This window comes from Acanthisitta chloris, unplaced genomic scaffold (assembly GCF_000695815.1).
Source record: "Acanthisitta chloris isolate BGI_N310 unplaced genomic scaffold, ASM69581v1 scaffold1526, whole genome shotgun sequence".
In the NCBI taxonomy this organism is placed as follows: domain Eukaryota; kingdom Metazoa; phylum Chordata; class Aves; order Passeriformes; family Acanthisittidae; genus Acanthisitta; species Acanthisitta chloris.
This window is the reverse complement of record NW_008676338.1, coordinates 21,629-46,703: the sequence shown is the minus strand read 5'-3', so window position 1 is coordinate 46,703 and position 25,075 is coordinate 21,629. Positions and strand designations below refer to the sequence as shown.

The window sequence follows — 25,075 nt, the reverse complement described above, 5'->3', positions numbered from 1 at the left end:
CCAGGCTCGTGATGTATAATAGGTTTGGTGACCAACTTCCTAACTGGAAAAATAACTCCATGTGGGTTTTCTCTATTTTCAGCTACTCAGCCATCATCCTCAACAGTTCCCAAAACAGAAGACCAACGTCCTCAGTTAGGTGGGTGTCATTTTGTTTGGATTATGCCTGGGTGTGATGGGGTTTGTTGAATAGGAAAGCTCTCACCTACCAACCAGAAATTGCACCATCTGGTTCAGACCACTGATGACATCTCTAGCTGGTGACCACTAAAACCCCAGATGTGTATGTATTTGGTCTACAGCTGGATCAGAAATGAAAGCTCCTGTGGCCATTCAAAATTGCTTTTAGTAATGTTTAATGGCAGTGACAACTTTGCAGAGTGAAAATGCTGTTAAAAAAAAAGTACCTATGTGCAGTTTAGGTACAAAGGTGGAAGGTAAGGATGCCAGAAGACCTTAGCAGTTGAAATACCAGCAGCTGGAAAATGTGCATGAGCAGAGGAATGAAAAGAAATTACAGCATTCAGAAACCTATTGGAATTTGGCTCCTGAAATGCAACAGGAATATTAGAAGGATTCTCAGTCTATTGGGAAACTGAGGAGAAAGTAGAAGTTTATGGGTTTGTAGACTGATGGTTTTGCAAAATGGGTGCATTTTGTGTTTTCAAAGCAGCAAATCCATGGGGTAGGACCTAATCCCTTCCTGCAGATTCAGCTGTGCTTTGGACAGGTAGCTGGAAAGCACTACAGAGGTTTTGAGTCAGTTATGGCTTTTGTTAACAGCAAAAGGTTAGAAGGAGGAAATAAAAGAGATTTAGAGGATATTCTTAGCTCAGAAGATTCTGAGCCAGATTTTATCACATGGATTTTAAATCATTATTCTGGTTTTTGTTATAGCTAAATAAGACTGTGCACATGACTGCATCTCATTAACCCATACATACACTGCCTGGGAAGTATTGCACTGCTTTTTGCTCAAACAGGGTTTTATCTAATCTGGCCTTCCAACCATGAGCACCTTCCTAGAAATATACTGATGATTTATGTAAGTCCTTAGGACCATTTAATGGCTGTGTATGAGCTGCACAGGTTATTTGAATATATAAGGAATTTAACCTGATTAGGGACAAGGGAGAATTACAGAATCACAGAATCATTTAGCTTGGAAAAGACTTCCAAGATTCTCAAGTCCAACCTTTGACTGTTCACAACCACATCAACTAAACCACAGCACTAAGTGCTACATCCAGTTGTTTCTTGAACACCTCCAGGGATGGTGACTCCACCACCTCCTGGGCAGACCCTTCCAATGCCTGACCAACCTTCCAGTGAAGAAATTCTTCCAGTTGACCCAGCCACATTGCCAGCATCCAGCCATGTCCTCTCTGCCTTCTTCTGGAGGCTCTTTTGGCACAGAAAAGGTTGATAGTGGCTCAGGAGAAACAAACGTGGCCTCACAAGAGAAGAGATCACTGTCCTTTATGACTCTCACTCCAGCACTTGTGATCCCCGCAGGGTTGACAGTACCAAAGGGTGCCTGTGTCCATGTGTATTTCGTAGGAATCAGAACACTTTAGAGCAAAATTTGCAGTATGTCTGAATTTATGTGCACACTATCACAGTACAAAAGGCAAATGTGTATCCTTGCAACTCTTCACACTGGGTTTGAAAGGAAAACATGCAAATATTGCAGTGCAGAGAGAGGAATTACGTAGGTGCTGGACCTGCTGTCCCACCAGGCAGTACACACTGCCCATTACAAGGTTAAAAAAGAACACCTATAATATTTGACACCATTGTTATGTGATTTTAAATCTTTCTTTCACCATTTTGTAGATCCATATCAGATTCTTGGACCAACCAGCAGCCGACTTGCAAATCCAGGTGAGAAGGGATTCTGCTGATTTAGGAGGATTTCTCTACACACTTCAACTCTAAGACCTGACTTGGGAGGGGATGGGGCTGATTTTGCCACTCTTCAGTACAACTCAGTGGGAGCTGATGATACCCAATGTGTTGCAGAATTAGGTTTCCGAGTTACACAAGGGTGGGTCTGGGGTGACAGATTAAGACAGAAACTCATGAACCTCAGTGTAGGTGTCACATGGATGTCTGATTTTCCATAATATTCATTGGAGATGTAGTTTGTACAGCTCTCTGTTGAGACTTAGTCAAATCATCCTGGAGATGATGGTAACATTCAGCTGCTCAAGTGCCTCATTAGAGGTATCTGAACTCCTCATATCAACAGGAATCATAGACTCATTAAGGTTGGCAAAGACCTCCAAGATCATCAAGTCCAACCTTTGAAGTTGGTGTTCACTTCAGTTGCCTAAACATCAGGATTTTGTTAAGCACTCTAAGATACCTCATCTGGCCTCCAGGTACTCATCCAGCAAGGTGTGAGTCTCTTACCAATCTGCATCATATGTGTCCCAGAATCTGTTAATCCACAACAGAGCACCATGCTGGCCTTGGCAAATACAATATTTTGGGATGAATAACCCAAGCCAGCAGAAATAGGAAAAAAACCCAGGAAAGCATAATCTATTTGCAAAGAATAAGTGGGCTAAACACTTCAAAAATGTTCTCCCACTTGAAGAAGGCAATGGGGTGCATTGTGGACAAGGGATTGTAGCATAGGATAGAATCACAGAATCATTGAGGTTGGAAAAGACCTCTAAGATCATCAAGTCCAACCTTTGACCAGTATTTTTTTGCTAAAGACAAAGGACCCTCTTGAAAAGTTAGTAGCTCTGACTGGGAGCTGTGCAGATTTCACTATTGCTGCTCCAAGTCCACAGGACACACTGTGGCTATACAACACCACAATCAACACCTTCATCTGCCACAATGAATTGACATTGAACCTTCCACTTCCTTTTTCACTTGCTTGAGCAGCCACAGGGCACAGCATTCCTCATTCCACATTCTCCTCAAGCCCCAGTGGCAATATTTCTTCTTAAAACAGTTGTATGGCTTTCCAAGGCTTCAAACTGCCACAACACTGATCCCTTTCCTTTCACTTTCTCTCAAGGGACATCCAACACAGTTCTAGATTAGCTAACTTTCTAAACTGTTTTGTGTGGCAGAGGAAAGCAATTAAGTAAGTGTTAAGAACAGGATTTTCCAAACGGCCTGAGGCTGTGGGTTTCCAGGAGGCACTGGTTTTAACTGGAAGTGGGGGCCAACATCCCTTTAATTTGTTCATAAATCAGGGCTATTACAACTTTGGTAAACTTCATTCCTGTGGATGACACTAACATGGTCTGGACATTCTGCTTCTCTTTTAACATTTGGATATGGAATTCCTACACCCCATCGTTCCTGTGCTTTAACATGTTTTGTGTGTTTATAAATGGGTGGAATTACTCTCTCTCATTAAAAGGAAATTGACAGCAACCATTTATTTTCATAGGACTCTATAATACATTTGGAAGGCAAGTGTTTATGTTAGAACATATGTTGGATTGCTTATTCCCCAAATTTGTGTTTTGTCCAGTGCTGAACTGTTTATTGATTTTCAAAGGCTAATCCTCTTGTTATGTTTGGTGTATTAAAACTTGCATGCCTTGCTCATACCACGGATTCTTTTGTTTGTTTGTTTATTTAATGCATGTTAATGGAACAGAAGAAATTCATTAAGGACAGTTTGGATAAATATCATTGAAGTGAATGTGGGTTTCAGTTGCACTGAAGTAGAAACTGCTAATGGATTTCAGATGCTGTTTTAGCTTGATATTGTAATGGCTACTAGAAGCTTTTCTAAAGAAAAGTTGTTTATTATGGCCACAGAGCTGGTTTGGAGGGGGAAAAAAAAAAGAAAGCCAACTGATTCCTGGTCAGAGATGTACTTAGAAGTTAGCACATAGAAGCTGGTTGGCAAATTCTGCTGACACTGTGCTTGTGAAACAGATTGCCCTGCAAGCTGCTTCAGCTGCGTTTTGCATCATTTCAGTGCTGCTTTATTAAGAAACACTAAGCTTTTACCATGACTGTCAGTGGCAAGGCCCTTTGAAATCTACTTTCAGCTGTCTAAAATGGCCAAATTTTGTTGCTAGAATTCACTTCTGCAGAGTTTACAGCAGATTGATTATTTTCTTCCGGAGATTAAATTGGCAGAGAGTGAGAAAAATACTGCAACCACATTTTAAGCCTTAATTTAAGATTATAATTCCAACTCATTTGAAGCAGAATGATGAGAAGAATGTGTTTTATGGACCTTTATGGACCTTCTCACTGGTCTTGCAAATGTTTTGCCCCATGGTTATGTGCAGTGCAACAGCAAACTAATAAGTTTCCGTTCTGCATTTCCCCAAATGCTGCAAATGGATGATATGGTTTGGCACGAGCTCAACCTTCTCTAAACTTCTCCATTTTGTGTAGGCTCATTCCATAGCAGAGAACATTTAGTTGCAACATAACGCTGTGAGAACAAGCGAAATGTTACGCAAGTGAAAGCTGTTTGTCCTGAACTTTAGAGATTAGTTTCCTAAATGAGCGCTGGATTATTTCCCCATCAATTGTCTGCGCTGAATGACATTAAGTAACAATTAAATCTCCATGGAATGGCACTCTGCCACTCACATGAGGGAAAACATGACACATTACCATTAGCTCTGCTCTTCAGGGTTTCATGAGACAGGCCTGGGAGACAGGGGACTGCTTAAGAGTAAGAATTAGGAACCAACATTGCAACATTTCCTAATGGGGTCCTTGGTGAGAGCCTGAAGAATTGATGGCTTCACATTATTAGTCACTAAGCCTTGACATTTCTGCTTTGTTTCTCCCTGCAGGGAGTGGGCAGATCCAGCTATGGCAGTTCCTGCTGGAGCTCCTCTCAGACAGCTCCAACTCCAACTGCATCACCTGGGAGGGCACCAATGGGGAGTTCAAGATGACTGACCCCGACGAGGTGGCTCGGCGCTGGGGCGAGCGGAAAAGCAAACCCAACATGAACTATGACAAACTCAGCCGCGCCCTTCGCTACTACTATGACAAAAACATCATGACTAAGGTCCATGGTAAGCGATATGCCTACAAATTTGATTTCCACGGAATCGCTCAAGCTCTCCAGCCTCACCCCCCGGAGTCATCCATGTACAAATACCCCTCAGACCTCCCCTACATGAGCTCCTACCACGCACACCCTCAGAAGATGAACTTTGTAGCTCCTCACCCTCCTGCTTTGCCTGTAACATCGTCAAGCTTTTTTGCTGCCCCAAATCCATACTGGAATTCACCAACTGGAGGGATCTACCCCAATACCAGGCTGCCAGCTGCTCATATGCCTTCTCATCTTGGCACCTACTACTAAGTGGGGGGGAGAAAGCAACAACAGACCAAGCAAACAAAGACACTTCTCACTGGGATCCAGTCCCTGATCAATGGCAATGAACTCTATTGGAGTACATGAATTCAAAGTGCCTAAAGAGACCAGTGAAGGTTTGGCTGGGAAAAAAAAAAAAGCCACATGCAAAAAACAGATGTCAAAAAGACTCTTTGTAGTAGGGATATAAAGGAAATATTCAAGAAGTATTAAGATACTAAAATGTAATGTATATGGGCATCGACTCTGTGGACCAAACAACAATAGACTATTGTAGGTGGAAGCATGAAATGATAAGGAAAACCTACGGAAGCTGATGGTCTTAAAAAAGTTGATAAGCTTATGTGTAAAGTTTGATATCTTGCTAGTGCAAAACTGGGACTATACTACAGCAATATAAGTCAATAGTGACCTAACATACAGTATATGGATCATTACAAAAGAGGGGGGAAATGGAGGGAAAAAAGGAAAAAAACCCACCCTACCTGTATTTAAAAAATAGAAACATATCAACAGAAGAGACTGGTGAGTGTGGAAGCTGATTTAGAATATAACAGCATTGTTTGAAAGTCAGATGTGTTCCATTCATCATAGCTAATCAGCTACTCAAACTGTGAAGACAACCCAAACTTTCAGATTCCTTGACAGTATTACAGGAACCCTGAGCCAAACATTGGAATTGAGAATGTGCTGAAGGGCAAGTGTATGATTGTAGAGCAGAGGCCTGCACCTGCCAGAGGAGGTAGGAAGGAGAAAGAGGAGGATGAAGGTGGTAAGAATGGGAGAAAAGAAACTTCTTTACCAGTAGAGACTGTAAAGACTGAAAACTTAGTAGCGTTGGGACTATGAAGAAACACTTGTTGGGACTTGTGAAACATATTGCTCAGTATTATACCATTCCCAGTATTTCAGGAGGAACAAACTTGATTTCCTAGTAAGGAAAGAAGTGGGAAAAGGGAAACGCAGAAGAATTCCAAAAACTAGAATATACATCTCTCTTTTTTTTATTTTTGTTGCAACAAAGTAAAACTGGAATTGTGTTTGATATTTAAAAACTACCAGTTAGAACCTCATCATTATGAAGGGAGTTGGTTTTGTATTGGTTCAAGCAAGGGACAACCCCTGACTGCCAAAGTCACCGGAGTATTTTTGCTAGGCGGGCGCCAGTTTTTCTGTACCGAGTCGCGAACGCTGTGCGTTTGTCAGAGTGAAGTTATACAAGTCAATGTTATTTTTTTTCCTTTTTATATAATTATTCTATAACTTATGCATTTATACACTACGAGTTGATCTCGGCCAACCAAAGACACACACACACACACAAAACAAAACCAAAAAAAAACCAAGAAAAAGGACAATCCAAACTATTGTGGCCTTGAATTTTAACTCTGTATGCTTTAATGTTTACATTATGAACATATTAGTACTTAGAATGCAGAATGTATGTAATAAAATAAGCTTGGCCTAGCATGGCAATTCAGATTGACACTGTAGTTTCCATTTTTAGTGCTTGACACCCTTAGCAGATCTGCTACTTACCAAGTTAAAACACAGAGGATCACAGAATCAGTTAACTTGGAAGGGACCACAGTGAATCATCTGGTCCCACCTCCCTAAGCAGGGTCAACCCAGAGCACATGGCTCAGGGTTGTGTCCAGATGGTTCTTGAATACCTCCAGTGAGGGAGAATCCACGACCTCTCTGGGCAATCTGTTCAGTGCTCAGTGACTGCACAGGAAAGAAGTTCTTCCTTGGATTCAGATGGAACTTCCTGGGCATCAGTTTCTACTCATTGCCTCTTTTTTTATTGGTTTCCTCAGCCTTTCCTCATCACTGAGGTGCTCCAGTCCCTTCAGCATCTTCCTTGCCCTCCCCTGGACCTGCTCCAGGAGCTCCATGACTCTCTGGCCCTGAGGAGCCCAGAACTGGACACAACACTCCAGGTGTGACCTCACCAGGGCTGAGCAGAGGGACAGGATCACCTCCCTGACCTGCTGGCAATGCTCTTCTTAATGCATCCCACAATCCCATTGGCCTCCTTGGCCCCCAGGGCACACTGCTGACTCATGGACACCTTGTTGTCCACCAGAACCTCCAGGTCCTTCTCCATAGAGCTGGATCTCCAGTGGGTCAGTGCCTAACCTGTCCTGGTGCTTGGGGTTGTTCCTCCCCAGGGGCAGGACCTGCACTTGCCCTTGTTGAATCTCAGTTGGTTCTGCTCTGCACATCTCTCCAAACTGTGGAGGTCCCTCTGAAGGGCTGCACAACCCTCTGAGGTGTCTCTAACTCCTCCCAGTGTTGTATCATCAGGAACTTGCTGAGAAGGCAACTCTGTCCCTTCAGCCAAGTCACTGATGGACAAGTTGAACAATACTGGGCCCAGTATGGAACTCTGGAGGACACCACTAGTTATTTTGTGAAATTTTTTGGTTTGCGAAATGTGGCAACCATGAAAATGTAGGCCCAAATTGCCAAAGTTCAAATTAGACAGGTGCTGTGGATCTTCTTTTCCAGACAGTTCTGCTAAAACACTTGCAGCCCTTCTTTAACTGTGCCTTCCCATTCCTGTCCTGAGCTCCTTTTGCCAAGAGATTGCAACCATACCCAGTTCTTTTACAGCTCCATGGCCAAGATTGAGAATTAATTCTAAAAAGAGACGTCTAAAGAAGAATATTGATACTCAGAAAGTACCTTTTGTTGCCATCAAACTATGCTGCAAACTCTCAGCCTGAGCTGTACCTTCATACTGAGTCATATATTGGATTACCATGTCCCCTTGCTCTTAATACAGACTGTATCATTAGTAGTAAATAGAGTGAATAATGAATCATTTCCATTATTCCTCACTTTAGAATGATAACTTGTTAATTTGTCACTGCAGTCCATCCCAGCTGTTTACAAATAGTAGGAGGGGTTTTTTTCTCTCCTACATTTAGAGGCTTCCCACACTGTACCCTGGCCCCTAAAACTACTTCTGCTGCCTAATGGCACAACTCCACTTTTTTTTTTTTTTGCAACATCATATCAAGAATTGATCTGGAAAATCAGCACTGACATTTATGAGTGGCTCTCTGTGTTTACTGCAGAGACCCCAGAGAGCTCAGACCTCTGTATCCTTCCTTTTTGCAGGTCTTTTGTCTCTTTTTCAGACAAAACAGGTGTGGTTTCAGGTTTTATAGCCAATGTTCTGCATAGCTGTCTTGGGGAGCACTACTCAGTGCCATGCCAGGCTCCCATGTTATGGGTGTCTTGGTGGCACTTTATAAGCACAGGATTAGGTTACTAATGTGTGAGACCTCAGCAGTGGCATCATAAGCCTTGTGATTGTTTGGGAAATAAGCACTGTAAGCCTATATCTCTTCCAAAATAAAAACTCATGGCAAGGTTAGATAAACTGAACTCTTGGAAAAGGTTAGTCACTCACTATTTAGAAAGTTGAGGTAGTCACACCTACGTGTTGACTACAAGGAAAATAATTTGCCTTTTAGTGGAAATACATCTACAGCTGCTCACTATGTGCTTCTTGTGTACTTCCAGCTCAACATGGTAAGTGTATTTTTGAACCAGCTTTTAATTAAACACTTAAAAATCCAGATAAAACACCCATCTTTGTTTGGATTGGCAAGGACGTGCCTGGAGGCCTCCAAAGCATCCCCAGTGCTCACAGAGCTGCCTGCAAGATTGCCAGATTGTGTTGCCTGGCTGCGATCCCCTGCAATGGGAACAACATCCTGACATTAAAAGGGTCCAAATCCTGGGACAGGGCTGGAGTCACGGCAGATGGCCTTATGGAGTCCCCTCATGATGAAGAGATAAAACCTACATGCTCTTGTCAAATATCCCTCTCCATCTTTCTTGTAGATTCCCTTCCCATCAGTTTTTAAAAGAAAATATTTTTATATTTTCCAGAAAACTAATAAAACAGCCAGGGTGGTAAGGTTAGGATGAGATGTACTTTGAAATCAGTGGAGTGAGTACTCCTCAAACCAGGCTCTGAAAATGTTTAGGTTGTGTACGAGAATATTGGTCCTATGTATTTTGTAAAAGAATAAGGGGGAGAAGAGTTTTCTATGTCTTCTTGGGAAGTCTCATCCATCCTCCTCACTCTAACACAACTATATTCCATTGTACACTTACTGATGTTTCCTGAACCTTCATTTCATGTAAAAGGTCTCAACTCCAGGGCATTTCCACCCATTCCCATAACACAGAGGCTGATACATCTCATTGTCAAAGTGGTTCGGTTTTTTTTGTTTTCCTGCTATTTTTGTGTTTTGCAAATCCTTCTGATTACATCCCCCATGCATCACCCTCTTGAGTTCCTACCCTGCCTCAATGTTTGCAACTTTCCAAATATTTGTAGTTTGCTGTCACACTCCTTTTGGGTGTTTGCCAAGCTTAGACATATTCCACTTCACAAACCTATCCCTCTTCTTCTCTGATAATTGTTAATGGGCCCTTCTTTTTTCTTCTGGGGTGTTTTTTTTTCCCTGTCTCTGCACATTGCCAGTCTTGATGTCTCCTTCTGGCTAAACCATTGCCATCTCTGACTGCCACCTCCCTGTGCTGCTCTCCCCAGTCAAGCAGCTAATGTGCTTGTACTCTCACCTGGATGAAAGGTGAGCAGCTTGAGCAGCTAAAAGATGGACTTCCATGTCCTTCTTTGTTTGGAGTTCCTTCGTCATGAACTGACAAGCCTCTTTTCCTCAGATGTCTCCACCACTAGACCACTGGGAAGGTTTTTCCAAACTACTGTTGTGAAATGCTGCACTAGTTCCACTAGTTCATCTTGCCCAACTGTGCAGTTTTTATTTTGGGCCTGTGCTGGCTGTGCCCTGTGCAGGCTGAAAGCTGCTGCAGGCAGAAAATGCACATCCACAGAGCACCCAGCAGTGTGTTGCTGCCTAATAGTAGATAATCATGAGTCCAAAAATGTCCATAGATTTCCAGTGTTCTTCCTGATGAAGGTGTCATTCATCTCCACTGGAAACTTGAAAGCTGCTCTGCAGAAAAGCACAGGATCACAAGGTCATCAAGGTTGGAAGAGACCTTCAAGATCATCCAGTCCCACTCTTACCCCAGCACCACCATAATCACCCCTAAACCATGTCCCCAAGTGCCACATCCAGATGTCAAAATGAGTACAGTGTTCTTAAAACAGGCACAAGCATTTGGTATAAATGATTGACAAGGTGCTTTTAGGCTTCAAAGTTGCCCTAAGAGGATATGAAAGGCAAGTTTTAAGTTTTAGACGTCTTTCACTCGCTCCTTTCATATATTGTTGCAAAATTACCAGTTTGTGCCAGCAAGCCAGTCCTATAGATCCTTTGGCCACTTGAAACATAGGTGTAAGACTGCCAGGAGTCATAGGATCATCAAAGTTGGAGGAGACCTCTAAGATCATCCTGTCCAACCATTAACCTGTCACTGCTGTAACCCCTAAATGATACAGGGCTTCAAAGACCACCTTCCTCCACCCTCCTGGAGAAGAGCTGGAAGGCTGTGAAGCTCTCCAGTCTATCTGCAACATCTCTGACCACTGAAATGGCCACGTAAAAAACTGATGTCCCCTTTCCCTTGTGGGCTGGGACATGTTCACCTACATTAGGGCAGTCAAAATACAAGGGGAAGGGGAAAAAAAAAGGGGAAAGTCAAAAGGTACATTTTTATGGTTGAAAAATCACCTCATGCAGTGTAATTCCCAGAAATACTAGTCTGGTCCATGAACATATTTCCTGGGATGAGAATGGCATTTTCAGATGACCCAGCCATGAGTCGGATCCCATTGTGCTGGATATGGTAAATATGGATCATGACTAACAGATGTTGCTTTGAAGTGCTCATATCTTTAAATACACAAGACTAATAAATGCTGGAAAATTCTGTCTTTTCTACCAAGACTAGCTGAACATTTTCCACTTTAGCTCTTTCTTCAAGGAGGGAGGATATAATTAATCCAGGAAATGTGTAGAAGATGCTTGGACATTGTAATGGGTTCATATCCTGACACAGATTGACAGCTCATAGCCAAGGGACTGGAATGTCTGCTGGTTACACCTATGGAAAACTTCCAAGTGCCTCTTTAAGCAAGTTGTAAACTTCCCACCACCAATTTCCAAGGAAAAGCCAGAAAATTAGGACTAAAGCAAGTGGCGCAGTCTTTAGAGCAGAGCAGGGCTTGATTCTCAAAACAGGTGTGAAAATAAAGGTTGTTACCTTGTCTGTTTCTGCAAGATTAAAGTGGAGGAGGTGGCAGGAGAGGGGACATAAAATTAAGGATGCTTGGAAATGAAGGAGCTATTATCAGTTTGGCTTGGAAAGGGGAAGGAAAAGAAGGAGAAGGAGGTCAAAATCAAGATGTAAAGAAGAAGAAAAAGAGTTATGAAGTGCTGTCAGGGGTAGCAAAGTGCCGTGACTCTAAACCCCTTATTAGCAATTTATGGAAGGGGATATGAGGGGATAAGACATCCTTGCAGGGATTACTTGGTGCTAAGTGCTAGACCTGATTTGATGATGGTGCCATGAGATCAGCTCTGAGCTGTCAGTAAACAGAGAGGCAAACAGAGTATCAAAACATGGGCTGCTGATGTGAGGTCAGCAAGGAGGCTGGCTCAGCTCAGCTTCCCCTTGCCCTTAGGGAAAAGAGAATTGCACATGGTCAGAGGATGCCAAGAAGGCTCCAACACCCAGGGAAACCCAAAAAGGTTATTTTCCTGTATAGGCATGGAAAGTGAAAGATGGATCTCTGAGAGATGTGGGGAAAGAAACAGAAACTGGATAACAGGAGGTTTACAGACAGTAAGGTGAAAGTGGAAGAAAAAGAAGACCATAAACCCCAGGGAATTTAGAGGTTCAAGAGAACTAAAACAAAGGCTTAAAGAGAAGATCAGGTCAGGTTTAATTCAAAGTACTGAGCCCAAAGGAATTGCTGAAGAGCAACTGTGATGTACAATTCAGTAGGGGGAGGCAGGTCAGCACATCTGGGCTGAAGCAAGAGATGAAGTTGCCTGAGCTGAGGAGCCAGTGGGGTTTGTAAATGTTATACTTCATTTCTCTTTCTACACTTACCACTTTAATATATTTTCAGCTAACATTTCATTATCATTTCCACAAACATTTCATGTCATGGCTTCATTACAATGTAGCTGCACACTGAACAGCTGTAAAATAGCCTTGCCAATGCTGGTAATTTGCACTGGAAATGTAATATCCAGTTCCAGTGGCTGATGAGTGCTGTGCAAAATGAGCTAACTGGCATTTGTCATTTCTTTACCCACTTACCTCAACAATTAAATATATTGCAATGCTAAATGTCGAGGATATCATCAGTCATTCTAGACTGTATGAAAGCATCAGACCATACATCTCTGTTGTTTTGTCATAAGCTGTACAAAGTGCTGGCTTAGCACTCTGCAAATGGCTTTGTTCACTCTTGTTGTTTTCATTGTATACCAAAACCCAGGAAAGTTTCATCTATACTGCGTGTGGCTCCTGCTATGAGCCAAATCCAATATGCTCTTCTTTTCCTACTTGCAGCAGATCACAGTGAGAGGTTTTAGCAGAGCTGTCTGTGAGGTGGGAAACCAATCACTAGTATTTCCAATGTTCCAGTGTAACTGTTGGAACAACTCTTGAGCTGAGACATGGCAAGTGCTCCCAGTTACTGTTGTATTTCCATTTTCCTGCTTTGGCTAAACGCTGAGGGATTTGGTATGGGGCTTAGTCATCTATTTGTCACAAATATCTGGTGGGTTTTACTCTAATTGTAACTATAGAAACACAGAATGGTTTGGATTGGAAGGGACTTTAAAGATCATCTAGTTCCACCCCTGCCCTGGGCAGGGACACCTCCCACCAGCCCAGGCTGCTCCAAGCCCCATCCAACCTGGCCTGGAACACTCCCAGGGATGGAGCAGTCACAATTTCTCTGGGCAACCCTTGCCAGTGCCTCAGCACCTCACAAGGAAGAATTTTTTCCTAATATCTAAACTAATCCTACTTTCTTTCAGTTTGAAGCCATTCCCCCTTGTCCTATCGCTCCATGCTCCTGTAAATAGTATCTTGTTAGGAGCTGCAGTGGCAGGACAAGGGGCAACGGGTACAAACTGACAGAGGGGAAATTTAGGTTAGATATTAGGAAAACACAATTAGTAGCAGCCAAGTGTCTGGGCAGTCACCTCTTTCAAGGTGACAGACTGTGAAGGTGCTAATAAGCTTCCTGGACAGCAAGTGGAGTATGAGGCACTAAGGAAGGTCTGGGAGCTTGTGGCATTGTCTGACCACCACATGATCTGGGCAGGGTTGTGGTTCATTGGGAACCATAGGAAGCATGGACAGGCCTCCAGAGAAAGAGCAGTGCTCCCACACACCTGCTGGGGCTTGCATGGTTTATGCAATTGGCCTGATTATTAGGTTCCTAGACACTCTGAGGCTTCGTCCCCTGCCTCCCTGTGCCTCCCCCTGTCCCTGTCTCCTCTCTCCCTGCAGCTGCAGAGGGAGGGCTGGGCACCCTCAGGCATGGGTCAGGGCCTCCCTTAGATGCCAGCAGAAGAGCTTGTGCATGTTCATGTGTATAGTTTCCATGTTCCTAATGCTCCCTGATAAAGTCTCTTCATCATCTCATCATTCTCACACTAGTGCTCTGCAGGGTTTTAATAAGTGCTTTATAAGAGGTGTTTAGAGGACAATATTTTGCCACACAGATCTTATCCAGACTCTCTCCCATCACCTCTTTCCTCCTGGGCTACTGGTGAAGGCATAGGACAGTTTTGGATGCTCAGTGTTTCATCTCCTCCCTGAAGTTTCAGTTTGATGGTCTGGGCTGTGTCCCTTTCCCCAGGCTGTAGTGCTGATCCTGGTCCCCCCAGGGAGCTGAAGGAGACACAGAGGTGCGTAAGAGTGGGAGATGAAGGCAGCATGGGCTGGAAAGGTACTGCATAGTACCTTTCTGGGCTGGCACTGCAGAATACCAGCTCTGGTGTCCCAGCCTGACTTTATGCTGCTGCTGTCCCAGACCACAGATATACATCCTGCTCCTTCTGGAAAGAACCTGCACATTCCCTGTCCCCTCAGCAGGTCCCTGTGGTATGGGGAACAAATTGCTCACCCCAGGGACATGTGGTTCCCTGCCCGGTGCTCCCCAGACCCAGCCACAACTGGTCTCAAATGTGTCAGGTCCTATTTGCTGGTCAAGGCATATTCCTATTTCTCCCAAAAGATGGCACTAGGATTCACCAAAAGTTCACTCAGCACCCTGAATATTTTCACAGCTGAGAGAAATGCCACCAGGTCACTCAGCAGTGTCCATGCCTCACCTCCAAGGGATTATCCCTCCAGAGCATCCTCCCCTGGGCAGACCCAAAAGTGGGTTAAGGCAACAACAGCAGAGAGGAAAATGAGTTTCTACCTGCTCAGAGTGTGTAACAGAAAGGGATGAATATTTTCCTTCCCCCACCATGTACAGCCTGTGGTTGATTTCGAAGGCAATGAGGAAAACAAATATGCAATGTAGGAATTAATCTTTCTGTGTGCTGACATTATCTGCTGCAGCAAAATTGACATCATTAGGATTTTTACTCAGAAGTTAATTATTTTTTCATTTGAGCAACACAGCCCATGAACCTATGAATAGAGAACCTGCCTGGGAATTTAGATCCCGTTTTAAGGGTTTGTTTTCATGCAAGTGTTTCTACATAATGATAATTGTAGAAATATTTCCATGATTAAAAGAATAAAACTAATGAAAGTAACTTTTGGTGAGATGATTTTTCCCTGCAATTTCTAGAACATTTTGAAGAAAGCTTTTTATCTGTCAGTGAAGCAATCAGGTTCTGCCTGAAAAACAATCCTTATTCCAAGATAATGGACTTTTTGTATTCATTAATGTCTCTAATAGAGCTCTCTCCTGAAGAGCTTGAATTTTTCTTTTCATTAAAGAAAATTATAGGATCATAGCTCTACACATGGAAAGAGGTCAAAGTGCATAGATGAGTGCTGAGGCACTGGCACAGGTTGCCCAGAGCAGCTGTGGCTGCTCCATCCCTGGGAGTGTTCCAGGCCAGGTTGGATGGGGCTTGGAGCAGCCTGGGCTGGTGGAAAGTGTCCCTGCCCAGGGCAGGGGGTGGGACTGGATGATCTTTTAAGCCTCCTCCAACCCAAATCATTCTATGATTCTGTGATTCTGTGAAGGGTTTCTAACTTCTTGCTGCCTCAGCACATCTAAAAATGAAGGGAGAACCTTGTCACAGCATCTCACCTTCCTAGGCAGCTCCACAGCTTCCAAGGATTCTTGGGTCCCACAACTCCAAGCACTGACAGCAGGGACACTTTCTGCAAAAAGCTCTTTTAGTTTGCAAATCCTGTTTTCTTCTGCAAGATGGATGTCTGATTCCCATGTGCTTCCAGTTTTTGGAGGGCAGAGGTTAGCATACAAACATTCCTACTGCTAGCAGCCAGAAAGATGCTTTTTTCCACTGTTACCAGCACCAAATAGTGATTAAAAACACAAGTGTGAAATGTGGTCTGAAGACTGTATTTAGCCCTGAGCTGGAGAACCCTCATGGTAGACCTGGGGAAGGTGATGTTCTTGCAATGCAGATGTTCTCGTAAGAACGTAAGCTTGGAGGTATCTGTTGAACATGTTACTGTTCCTGAGCATTATCTTATTTTAAGCCCCTCTGGAGCTTATCAGAAACACTGTCTGTTCCCAGGAACTAGTGCTCTCTAATGCTTTCTTGCTTTTCTTCCCTTTCACCCTCACCCTTCTATCCAAAACCCACTGTCATGTGCTTATACAGTAGGTCAGGGACTAACCAATTTTCATGCTAAGCGTGTAACTTACTAATAAAACTTTCTGATTGTTTGTAGACCCTCTGACTTTTCTCACTTCTTTTGACCACAAGCATTTACAAATCTTAGGTGCTTCCTCCCCCCTTAAGGGCAGCTCATCACATTGTGTCTTTGGGTCTGTTCAGTGGTCTACAAACTATCATGCACCCTTGCAGCCCAGCTACTAACTAAATAATAAAGTGGTAGCATAGACTCAGAGGAGACGATTGCTCAGGGCTGGATTGACCCATAACCTTTCTGGAGGGCTGGATTCACTCATGACCATGCTGGAGGTCAAGATTCACCCATAACCCTTCTGAAGGGCAGCAGTTTTCTGCCTTTTGTAAGCTAGGGAGACTCCAGACAAAACCAAACCAAACAATCCCCCACTCAGAAAACCCTCAAACCAACAGCAGCAACAAAATCCTTTACAAAGCAGCCCCTGAAGGTGGAAACGCACTGTGCAGAGCTCACACGCAGGATGCTCTGGGAGCCAAGTGATGCTCGCGGGGGCACCGAGTGCTGTGAGATGTGCTGACACTAGATGGAGCGGTGGCTTAACGCGATCCCTCTGGCCGGGAGACCCTGCTCGGAGCACAGTGCAGTCTCGTCCCGGGGTTTGGCAGCACGGTGCATGTTCGTCAGCCTCCGCTGCAGAGGCGCCAGGGACTGAAGGAGCTGTGTGGTCTGGGCTCAGGACGCAGAGAGGTGCTGAGCTGTTTGCCAGCTCTCCCACCCCAGTTCCACTCCTCCTCCGCTCACTCCCATTAACTGCATCACTGCCCAGAAACTGCAGAGAAAGCTAAGCTAATTACCAAAATTAATCACCCCCAAAGGACAGGAGCTAACAACCTCCAGTGCCAAAATAGGCACCGGGTTGAGTTTAGCTCTGCACAGAGGCTGATCCCTGCAGTCCCATACCCACACCAGCCATGGGTGCAGGAGTTGGCATCTGTTTCCATGCCAAGGCATTGGAGCTTCATCTGGCAAGTGCTGAGCTGCCACAGGGAGCTGTGGGCGCCTGCTGATGTCAACAGCAGCAAATGGGATGCAAAGCTTTGAGGATGGCTTGGCACCTCACAGGCAGGAGGCTTTCATGTGGTTTCTTGGGTGTAACTGAAAGCAGCTTTTGGCCCTGGGGAATGAATGTTTTTTGCCTTCGTGTGTGCCCTGATTTTTGTAATCATGGTGGGAAATACGTATTCTGGAGAGTGGCAATTAACAGGGGATATATTTTAGCTACTTCTTCAGAAGTCTGTGTCAAAAATAGTGCGGCTAGAAGGACTAGGGAAGTGGTTGTCCCTCTGTGCTGGCACTGGGGAGGCCCCTGGAGTGTTGGGATCAGTTTTGGGCAGGAGACACATGGAGGAGCTGGAGGTGTCCAGAGAAGGGGACAGAGCTGGGGAAGGGTGGGCAGAGTCAGTCCTGGGAGCAGTGGCTGAGGGAGCTGTGGGGGCTCAGCCTGGGGAACAGGAGGCTCAGGGAAGACCTTATCACTCCCTACAACTCCCTAACAGGAGACTGTACCCAGCTGGGGTTGGCCTCTTCTCTGGGGTAACAAATGACAAGGCAAGAGCAAATGGCCTCAAGCTGTGCCAGGGAAGGTTCAGGTTGGACATCAGGAAGAATTTATTCACAGAAAGGGTTGTTAAGCACTGGGATAAGTTGCCCAGGGAGCTGATGGGGTCACCATCCCCTGGAGGTGTTCAGGAAACAACTGGACATGGCACTTAGTGCTCTGGTCTAGTTGACAAGGTATTGATAGAGCAAAGGTTGGACTTGATGATCTTGGACATCTTTTCCAACCTAAAGGATTCTGTGATTCTATGACAAGCCATTGACTGTGATTGTACAAGGCATGATTTCTTCCTCTTCTGAACAGATGATTTTCCTTTCATCAAAACTCCTGCCAACAGCATACTGGGGGTCAGAACAACAACTTCTGGGAGGATTTCCTTTGTGACACCATGGATTAGGCACATGAAATGCTACTAACCTGTGCTGAACTCTGTGGTCTTGAGCCACTTTCAGCAGTTTTGGTCACCCTCACAGTACCCCAAGAAATATTTTGAGTGCAATTTAAATCTGTTCTGCTGTTTGATACTTACCTACTTCTTAGACCCTCTTCAGTTCTATGCACTAGTGACCAAAACTGAGCCAAATGTGCCTTCAGTCAAGGCATTGCTTTATAACCCCTGAAGCACTGAACAGGACGAAAAAGTGACACATTATAGTAACTCTTTCAGCACAATCCATCATAACTGTTGTAACTTAAACATCTCCTTCTGTGGTTCTCACAATGTAAACCTCAGCTTAGCTTCCTGGAAAAATAAAAATTCTTTTAGCAGGTGAAAGAGGCTTTCAGAGCTTGTGCTTTTAAAGCCTATGGAAAAATAAGCATTGAAATGATACAGGAAAATAATAACCTTGGGGAAGGAGAGAGGAATAAGATAATGATCACAATGAAATGGTTGCAAGCATGATTTCATGGTCAGGAATGCTGTAGTAGGAATTTGAGATACTTTTATCATTCATCAAGAGGGACAAAGCCTAAACAATTGGGTCAGGAATATTTTTGAGGAACAAACAAGGCAAGTTTAGTTTGCTGTGACTCCTGGATTCAGTTTTGAGGTCAGCAAGGACCAGTTGCTTATCTTGCCTGACCTCGTTCAGTAGCACAAGCCTCACTATTTCATCCAGTTACTCCTGCAATGAACTTGACACTAGGGGAACAGGTTATGTTTTCAATCATATCCCAAAATAACTGCAGGAATTCTGTCACTTTCAATAGTTTTAGCACAAATGTGTGTTCCAAACTTTCAGCCACTACTGTTTGTTGCTCTTCAGTTCCCTTATTTGTTTACTGACTATAGAAAATATTATGTTCTCCCCTGTAAAAGTGTCCACACGTCAGTCAGGGAATAAGAAACAAACCCACATCCCTAAGGTGACTCACACACCTCGTGGATACTGAATCACCATCAAGATGAGGTGAACATGTGGTGTGCAAAGCTGAGCCTGGAACATTTTCAGCCCAAACAGTCAGAAAATCCTGGTACACATTAAGGAATTCACAGGAGGGGAAAAGGAGCAGCTTGTGAATGATTATTTGTAACCCAAAGGACTAAACTGACAATTCCCAAATGCTTCTGGCTATCACCCCCGTTACAGATTATTCATTCTGTGTGACCCCCAAACCAGAGAGATACATAGAAAATTCAGCTTAGCTCTGTCTAGCTCTAGTCCACAGCTCCTCCTCTGCAGTCCACACTCCAAGTTTGGACACTACTGAGCTAAACTCTGTGAGCACTAACAAGACAGTGGCATTCTGTAATATCCCTTATACCACCCAAAATGCCCTTTGTGGACTGAAAATAAAACTCTTCTGTCCCTGCCATCCCCAGGAGGATTGCTATCAGTGGCACCAGCTCCTCAGAAGATGCTTTTGAGCTGTGATGGGCCTTAGTTTCCACCCACATCCAGGCTGAGGAGGAACAAGGATGATCAACAGCTCTCAGGCAGACTCATCCCCTGCCTGTGGCAGGTGAAAGACAACACTCAGAATATTTCTTGGGGTACTGTGAGGGTGACCAAAACAGCTGAAGTGGCTCAAGACCACAGAGTTCAGCACAGGTTAGTAAGATTTCATGTGCCTAATCCATGGTGTCACAAAAGAAATCCTCCCAGAAGTTGTTGTTCTGACCCCCAGTATGCTGTTGGCAGTTTTGGTGGAAAGAAGAGGAAAACATTATGCCTTGTACAATCACAGTCAATGGCTTGTCATAGAATCACAGAATCATTTAGGCTGGAAAAGATGTCCAAGATCATCAAGTCCAACCTTTGCTCAATCACCACTTTGTTAACCAGACCATAGCACTGAGTGCCATGTCCAGTCGTTTCTCGAACACCTCCAGGAATGGTGACTCTCCCACCTCTCTGTACAGCCCCTTCCAGTCCTTGACAATCTTTCCCATGAAGAAATTCTTCCTGGTGTCCAACCTGGATCCTTCCTGATGCATCTTGAGGCCATATTCAATGTGGGGAGCATTGTGGAGCCAAGCCAAACCAGCTCCTCAGCAGGGTCCCAGTGTGTCACCTTGGTGGCAGTGTGATGTTCTGGAATGGAAAAGATGTCCAAGATCATCAAGTCCAACCTTTGCTCAATCACCACTTTGTTAACCAGACCATAGCACTGAGTGCCATGTCCAGTCGTTTCTCGAACACCTCCAGGAATGGTGACTCTCCCACCTCTCTGTACAGCCCCTTCCAGTCCTTGACAATCTTTCCCATGAAGAAATTCTTCCTGGTGTCCAACCTGGATCCTTCCTGATGCATCAAGATCATCAAGTCCAACCTTTGCTCAATCACCACTTTGTTAACCAGACCATAGCACTGAGTGCCATGTCCAGTCGTTTCTCGAACACCTCCAGGAATGGTGACTCTCCCACCTCTCTGTACAGCCCCTTCCAGTCCTTGACAATCTTTCCCATGAAGAAATTCTTCCTGGTGTCCAACCTGGATCCTTCCTGATGCATCTTGAGGCCATATTCAATGTGGGGAGCATTGTGGAGCCAAGCCAAACCAGCTCCTCAGCAGGGTCCCAGTGTGTCACCTTGGTGGCAGTGTGATGTTGGGACAATCTCTGGCTTCCCAGCAGCACTGGGCACAGTCAAAGCTCATCTGTGGTGGCACAACACAACGGAGATACCCTGCAGGGACTCAGTTCCATTCTGAGTGACCTGGCCAAGGCTCTACTGGAAGCACACTGAAATGGTAGGAACTGAGTCACAGATCCCAGCACACCATGGATGCTTTTATAGGTTAAAAGTCTATCCTTTTTAAGAGACTTTTATTTCCCTCCCGTACAAAGGTAATTTGGGATGATTGTTCTGTTCAGAGTCAGATCCATGACGTTTTGTTATTACTTGAACTAAGAAGTTCATGTATTAAACACTGTTCCAGAGCTGCACCCGATTGTGTCCAGGTTAATAGATGAGCCTTTGTCAAGGACATTGTGCAAACACATTTCCACAAGACATTATTGTCTAGCCACGTGAGCAAATATTTGCCTAAAAAGTGGAATTGACTATTGTTCAAGAACTGCCACCTGCCCCTTGGTTTTCTGGCACTCTCCTAGAAGGGACTATGTTGCACAGCAGGGCCTTCAGCCAACATTTCCACAGGAGCCAACCCTTGACCAAAAATGAAGTAAACATTCACCTTGCTGCCTATTATTTTTATCTTCTTTCAATAATAAAGGAAGTCATGAAGAAAAGGAGTAAAGGCAACCAGCTCTGCTTCAGCAATAACACAGCAGGGAAATGCTAGGCATGGAGAATGGCAGTGCAATGTAAGGGACATGCTGGATAGTCATGGATGAGGCTGTCAGCAACACAAAGGACAAGCACATCTGTGTTAGGAAGTTCACTGTGTCAGCTGAAGCTATGAGAAGTGATGACAGTCACGATGACATGGGATGGGTGGACAAAAGAAGCCTGTGCAGCTGTGCTGTGATATGTGTGGTGTGAAATGCCAGGAGGTTTGAGCTCTTTTGAGCAATGGCCTTTTGCTTCTCCAGTAAAGCTGCCTCAAACTGCAAATAAATTACTTCAGAGACTTGCCCACCTGCTTTAATCGCAAAGATATCTTTATACAAAGATTTGTTTTGGAAATAAATTCAAAGGAGAAAACCAAATATTTTGGTTTGAGAATATTGAAGTTAAATATTTTGGTGGTTAACCATTGTCTTCTCAGCCCTTTCTGGTTGAAGCTGTTCAATGAATTTGATAGGAATTCACCAAAATTCACCAAACTGTACTGGGGATAAATTGGAAGAGGGAAATTTAGATTAGGTCTTAGGCAGAAGTTTTCCCTATGAGCTGGTGAGCAATAAAACATTTTGTTGGCAGTAGAGGAATTATTATTTCTTTTCACATCTATGGGATTTCCCAGCTGAATAGCTCCCCCAGCTCTGCTGCCCTTAGGGCTCATCAGATCAGTTTCTTTGCCCACCACTTTGTTTCTTCCCCTCATGCTCCACTACCTACTGAAATGGTTCCATTTTTTCAGAACTTCACCAGAATCACTGTAATTCTGACCCTTAGATTCCCTATTGTCCTTGTCTCATTTCAGAAAACTTGGTCCATGAAATCCTTTCTCTGTTAAGAGTTGACTGAACCAGAGAAATAGCATCATAGACTCATAGAATCACAGAATGGTTTGGGTTGGAAGGATCTTACAGACCATCTAGTCCCAATCCCCTGCCCTGGACAGGGACACCTCCCACTAGATCAGGTTGCTCAAGGCCTTATCCAACCTGGCCTTGAACACTGTCAGGGGTGTGTAAGTACCTTGACTTCACCCCATACTGTTTCTTCTGTGTTGTCACTGTGTCCCACTCCCAACTATCACAGCTCTTCAGAGACATAATCCACGCATGGAATTCTATACATGAAGATTTGTGGCACATCTGTACTCATCATCTCCATCCTTGCTCAGCAAACATGATTGTCAGGTGAGGGAGAAAGGGTCCATCCTGTTTGAAGATGGCAAGGGTTGAGTGGAGATACTTGTGTTTGCATGGTGGGACACACATACTGACCTGAGTCCCTTCACTACCATCACCTTCTCCATCTGATTTGTCACTCTGCTTGTGTTATGGTAACCATCAGTGCTGTTGACAAGGAGTAAAATAAGATTACCAAAACCTCCCCAAAATAACCTCCTCTTCATGACTCCAGACACCCTTTTTCAACACCAGCTGTCAACTGCCCACAGCAGGAAATGCTTCCTCCGGTGTGTTTTCCTCCTGAGGGACTGTGAGCTCCCAAACATACCATTGTGCCGAGCAGGGATTCAATACACAAAAGGCTAAAAACTGCTCAGCATCCTGTCCTTGCTATTCATAAAGCAGAGTCCTTCTCTCACTCTGCAAGATGGTGAGGGGCTGAAAAGAAAATCACAGGTGCCCAAGCCACTGACACCCTTGTCATAGCAGAGTCACATCCCTAAGGCTGAGTCCTAGACCAGAGATGAACACACTGAAAACAGAGCAACACTTAGGGAAATGAGACATCCCAGACTCACCTATAGGCTGGGTGAAGAAGTGATTGAGAGCAGCCCTGCAGAGAAGGACTTAGGGGTGATGGTTGATGAAAAACTCACCATGAGCAGCAGTGTGAACTCACAGCCCAGAAACCAACCCAGTCCTGGGCTGCATCCATGGAGTGTGGGCAACAGGTGAGGGAGGTGATTCTACCCCTCTAGTCTGTTCTTGTGAAGCCCCACCTGGAGTGCTGCACACAGTTCTGGTGTCCCCAATATCAGAAGGACATGGAACTGCTGGAGCAAGTCCAGAGGAGGCTGCAAAGCTGATTGGAGGACTAGGGCACCTTCCCTATGAGGACAGGCTGAGAGTTGGGGCTGTTCAGTCTGAAGAAGAGAAGGTTGTGTGGAGACCTCATGGCAACTTCCAGTATCTGAAGGGGCTCCAGGGAAGCTGCAGAGGGACTCTGTTAGGAACTGCAGGCACAGGACAAGGAGTAATGGGGATACATTGAAAGAGGGATATTTAGATCAGACATAAGGAAGAAGTTTTCCCTGTGCGGGTGGTGAGACACTGGCCCAGGTTGCCCAGGGAGGCTGTGGCTGCCCCAACCCTGGCAGTGTTCACAGCCAGGTTGGCTGAAGCCTTGAGCAACCTGCTCTGGTGGGAGGTGTCCCTGCCCAGGGCAGGGGTTGGGACTAGATGATCTTTAACATACTATGAAATATAAAGTGTTTCTTTGCACAAGAACTGCATGGCCTGGTAAGCTGAAGGGAAGAGAGGTGCTGATGTGTTGTAGTGGTTTCTACCAGCAGATTGACACCTTCTCAAAAATAGCATCACATTTTCCCTTTACTGTGCAAGCTTTACTGGCATAGTGCTCTAGGCTTGCTATGACAAAGGGAATGGGAAATGTCTCTGTGTCCAACCCTTTAGGAGAAGGGAGCAGAGGTGAGTGAAGGTGGGTGGAACAAAATGCCACAGAGTCATCAAGAGCATGAATGGTGTAAATGCCAAGAAAATATCCTCCTGCTGCTTATATTTAGTTACTGATAAGGCTGCACTGACCCACAGCATGCTGTGCCCTCTCTTGTGTCTTTCCTGCCAGCTAAGGAGCCAGGGGAGGTTTGTGCAAAGGTTTCAGTGATGAAAGAGGAAATCATTTCTCGGTGCATGCCAAGGTTATAACTGGGGGGATTTGCGCAACTGGGAAAAACCTAGACTTTTCTTCATCTCTCATGAGGAAATTGAGAAGCTCTGTTGCCAAATATCTGTTGGGAGAATCAAGAGGAAGCAGAGGTGTTTATTCACTGAAGGAAATGGGAGGGCTCAGTGGCTGCAGCAGTGACATTATCTGAGCACGGGGCATGCATGGGGCCGTGCTGGGACTCTCATCCTGTTGCCTTGGAGGAGCAGGAAACTACTATCCCTGAGCCTCCTGTCCCACTGGTGCCCATGCTGCACTGAGCTTCAGGGAGGCTGAGCCCCATGGGATTATTTATTTTAACCTCTGCTTCAAAGAGGTCACTGTGTGTTTGTGCTGGGGTGTGTGTGACACTTCTCATCCATGCCCTCCACAGCCATTCAGCTTTCCTTGTTGCCCAAAGGTTTGATTCCTCTCTGGATTAGAAAAAGCAAAGAAGACTAACCCAGAAATGCCTCTCTGTGTGTCTCACCCATCCCCTACTTCAGCTTAATGGGAATGGCTCTGATTGTAGTGAACAATGCTGTTCAGGCTGTTCCACTATCCACAGCTTGGGGATTATTCTTATTCTACTGCTTTTGTATTCTCAGGGTGTATATGACTCCAGGAGTATATTATATCACATGATTAGTATCTGTTGCATGTGGTTTGGTTTTCCTTTCCCAGAGGA

The 25,075-nt window shown here is 44.6% G+C and overlaps 1 protein-coding gene across 3 annotated transcripts in view; it reads left to right on the top strand.

Moving 5' to 3' along the window:
* Positions 1–5,785, top strand: part of ERG (v-ets avian erythroblastosis virus E26 oncogene homolog) — a 16,931-nt gene extending 11,146 nt beyond the window's left edge. For all 3 annotated transcript variants that reach the window (XM_009076085.1, XM_009076084.1, XM_009076086.1), the window contains 3 exons: positions 83–139; positions 1,837–1,884; positions 4,797–5,785. In XM_009076085.1, coding sequence (XP_009074333.1) covers positions 83–139; positions 1,837–1,884; positions 4,797–5,317 — 626 coding nt within the window. In that variant the 3' untranslated portion in view covers positions 5,318–5,785. The remainder of the gene's footprint in view (positions 1–82; positions 140–1,836; positions 1,885–4,796) is intronic.
* Positions 5,786–25,075: the final 19,290 nt, after the last annotated feature.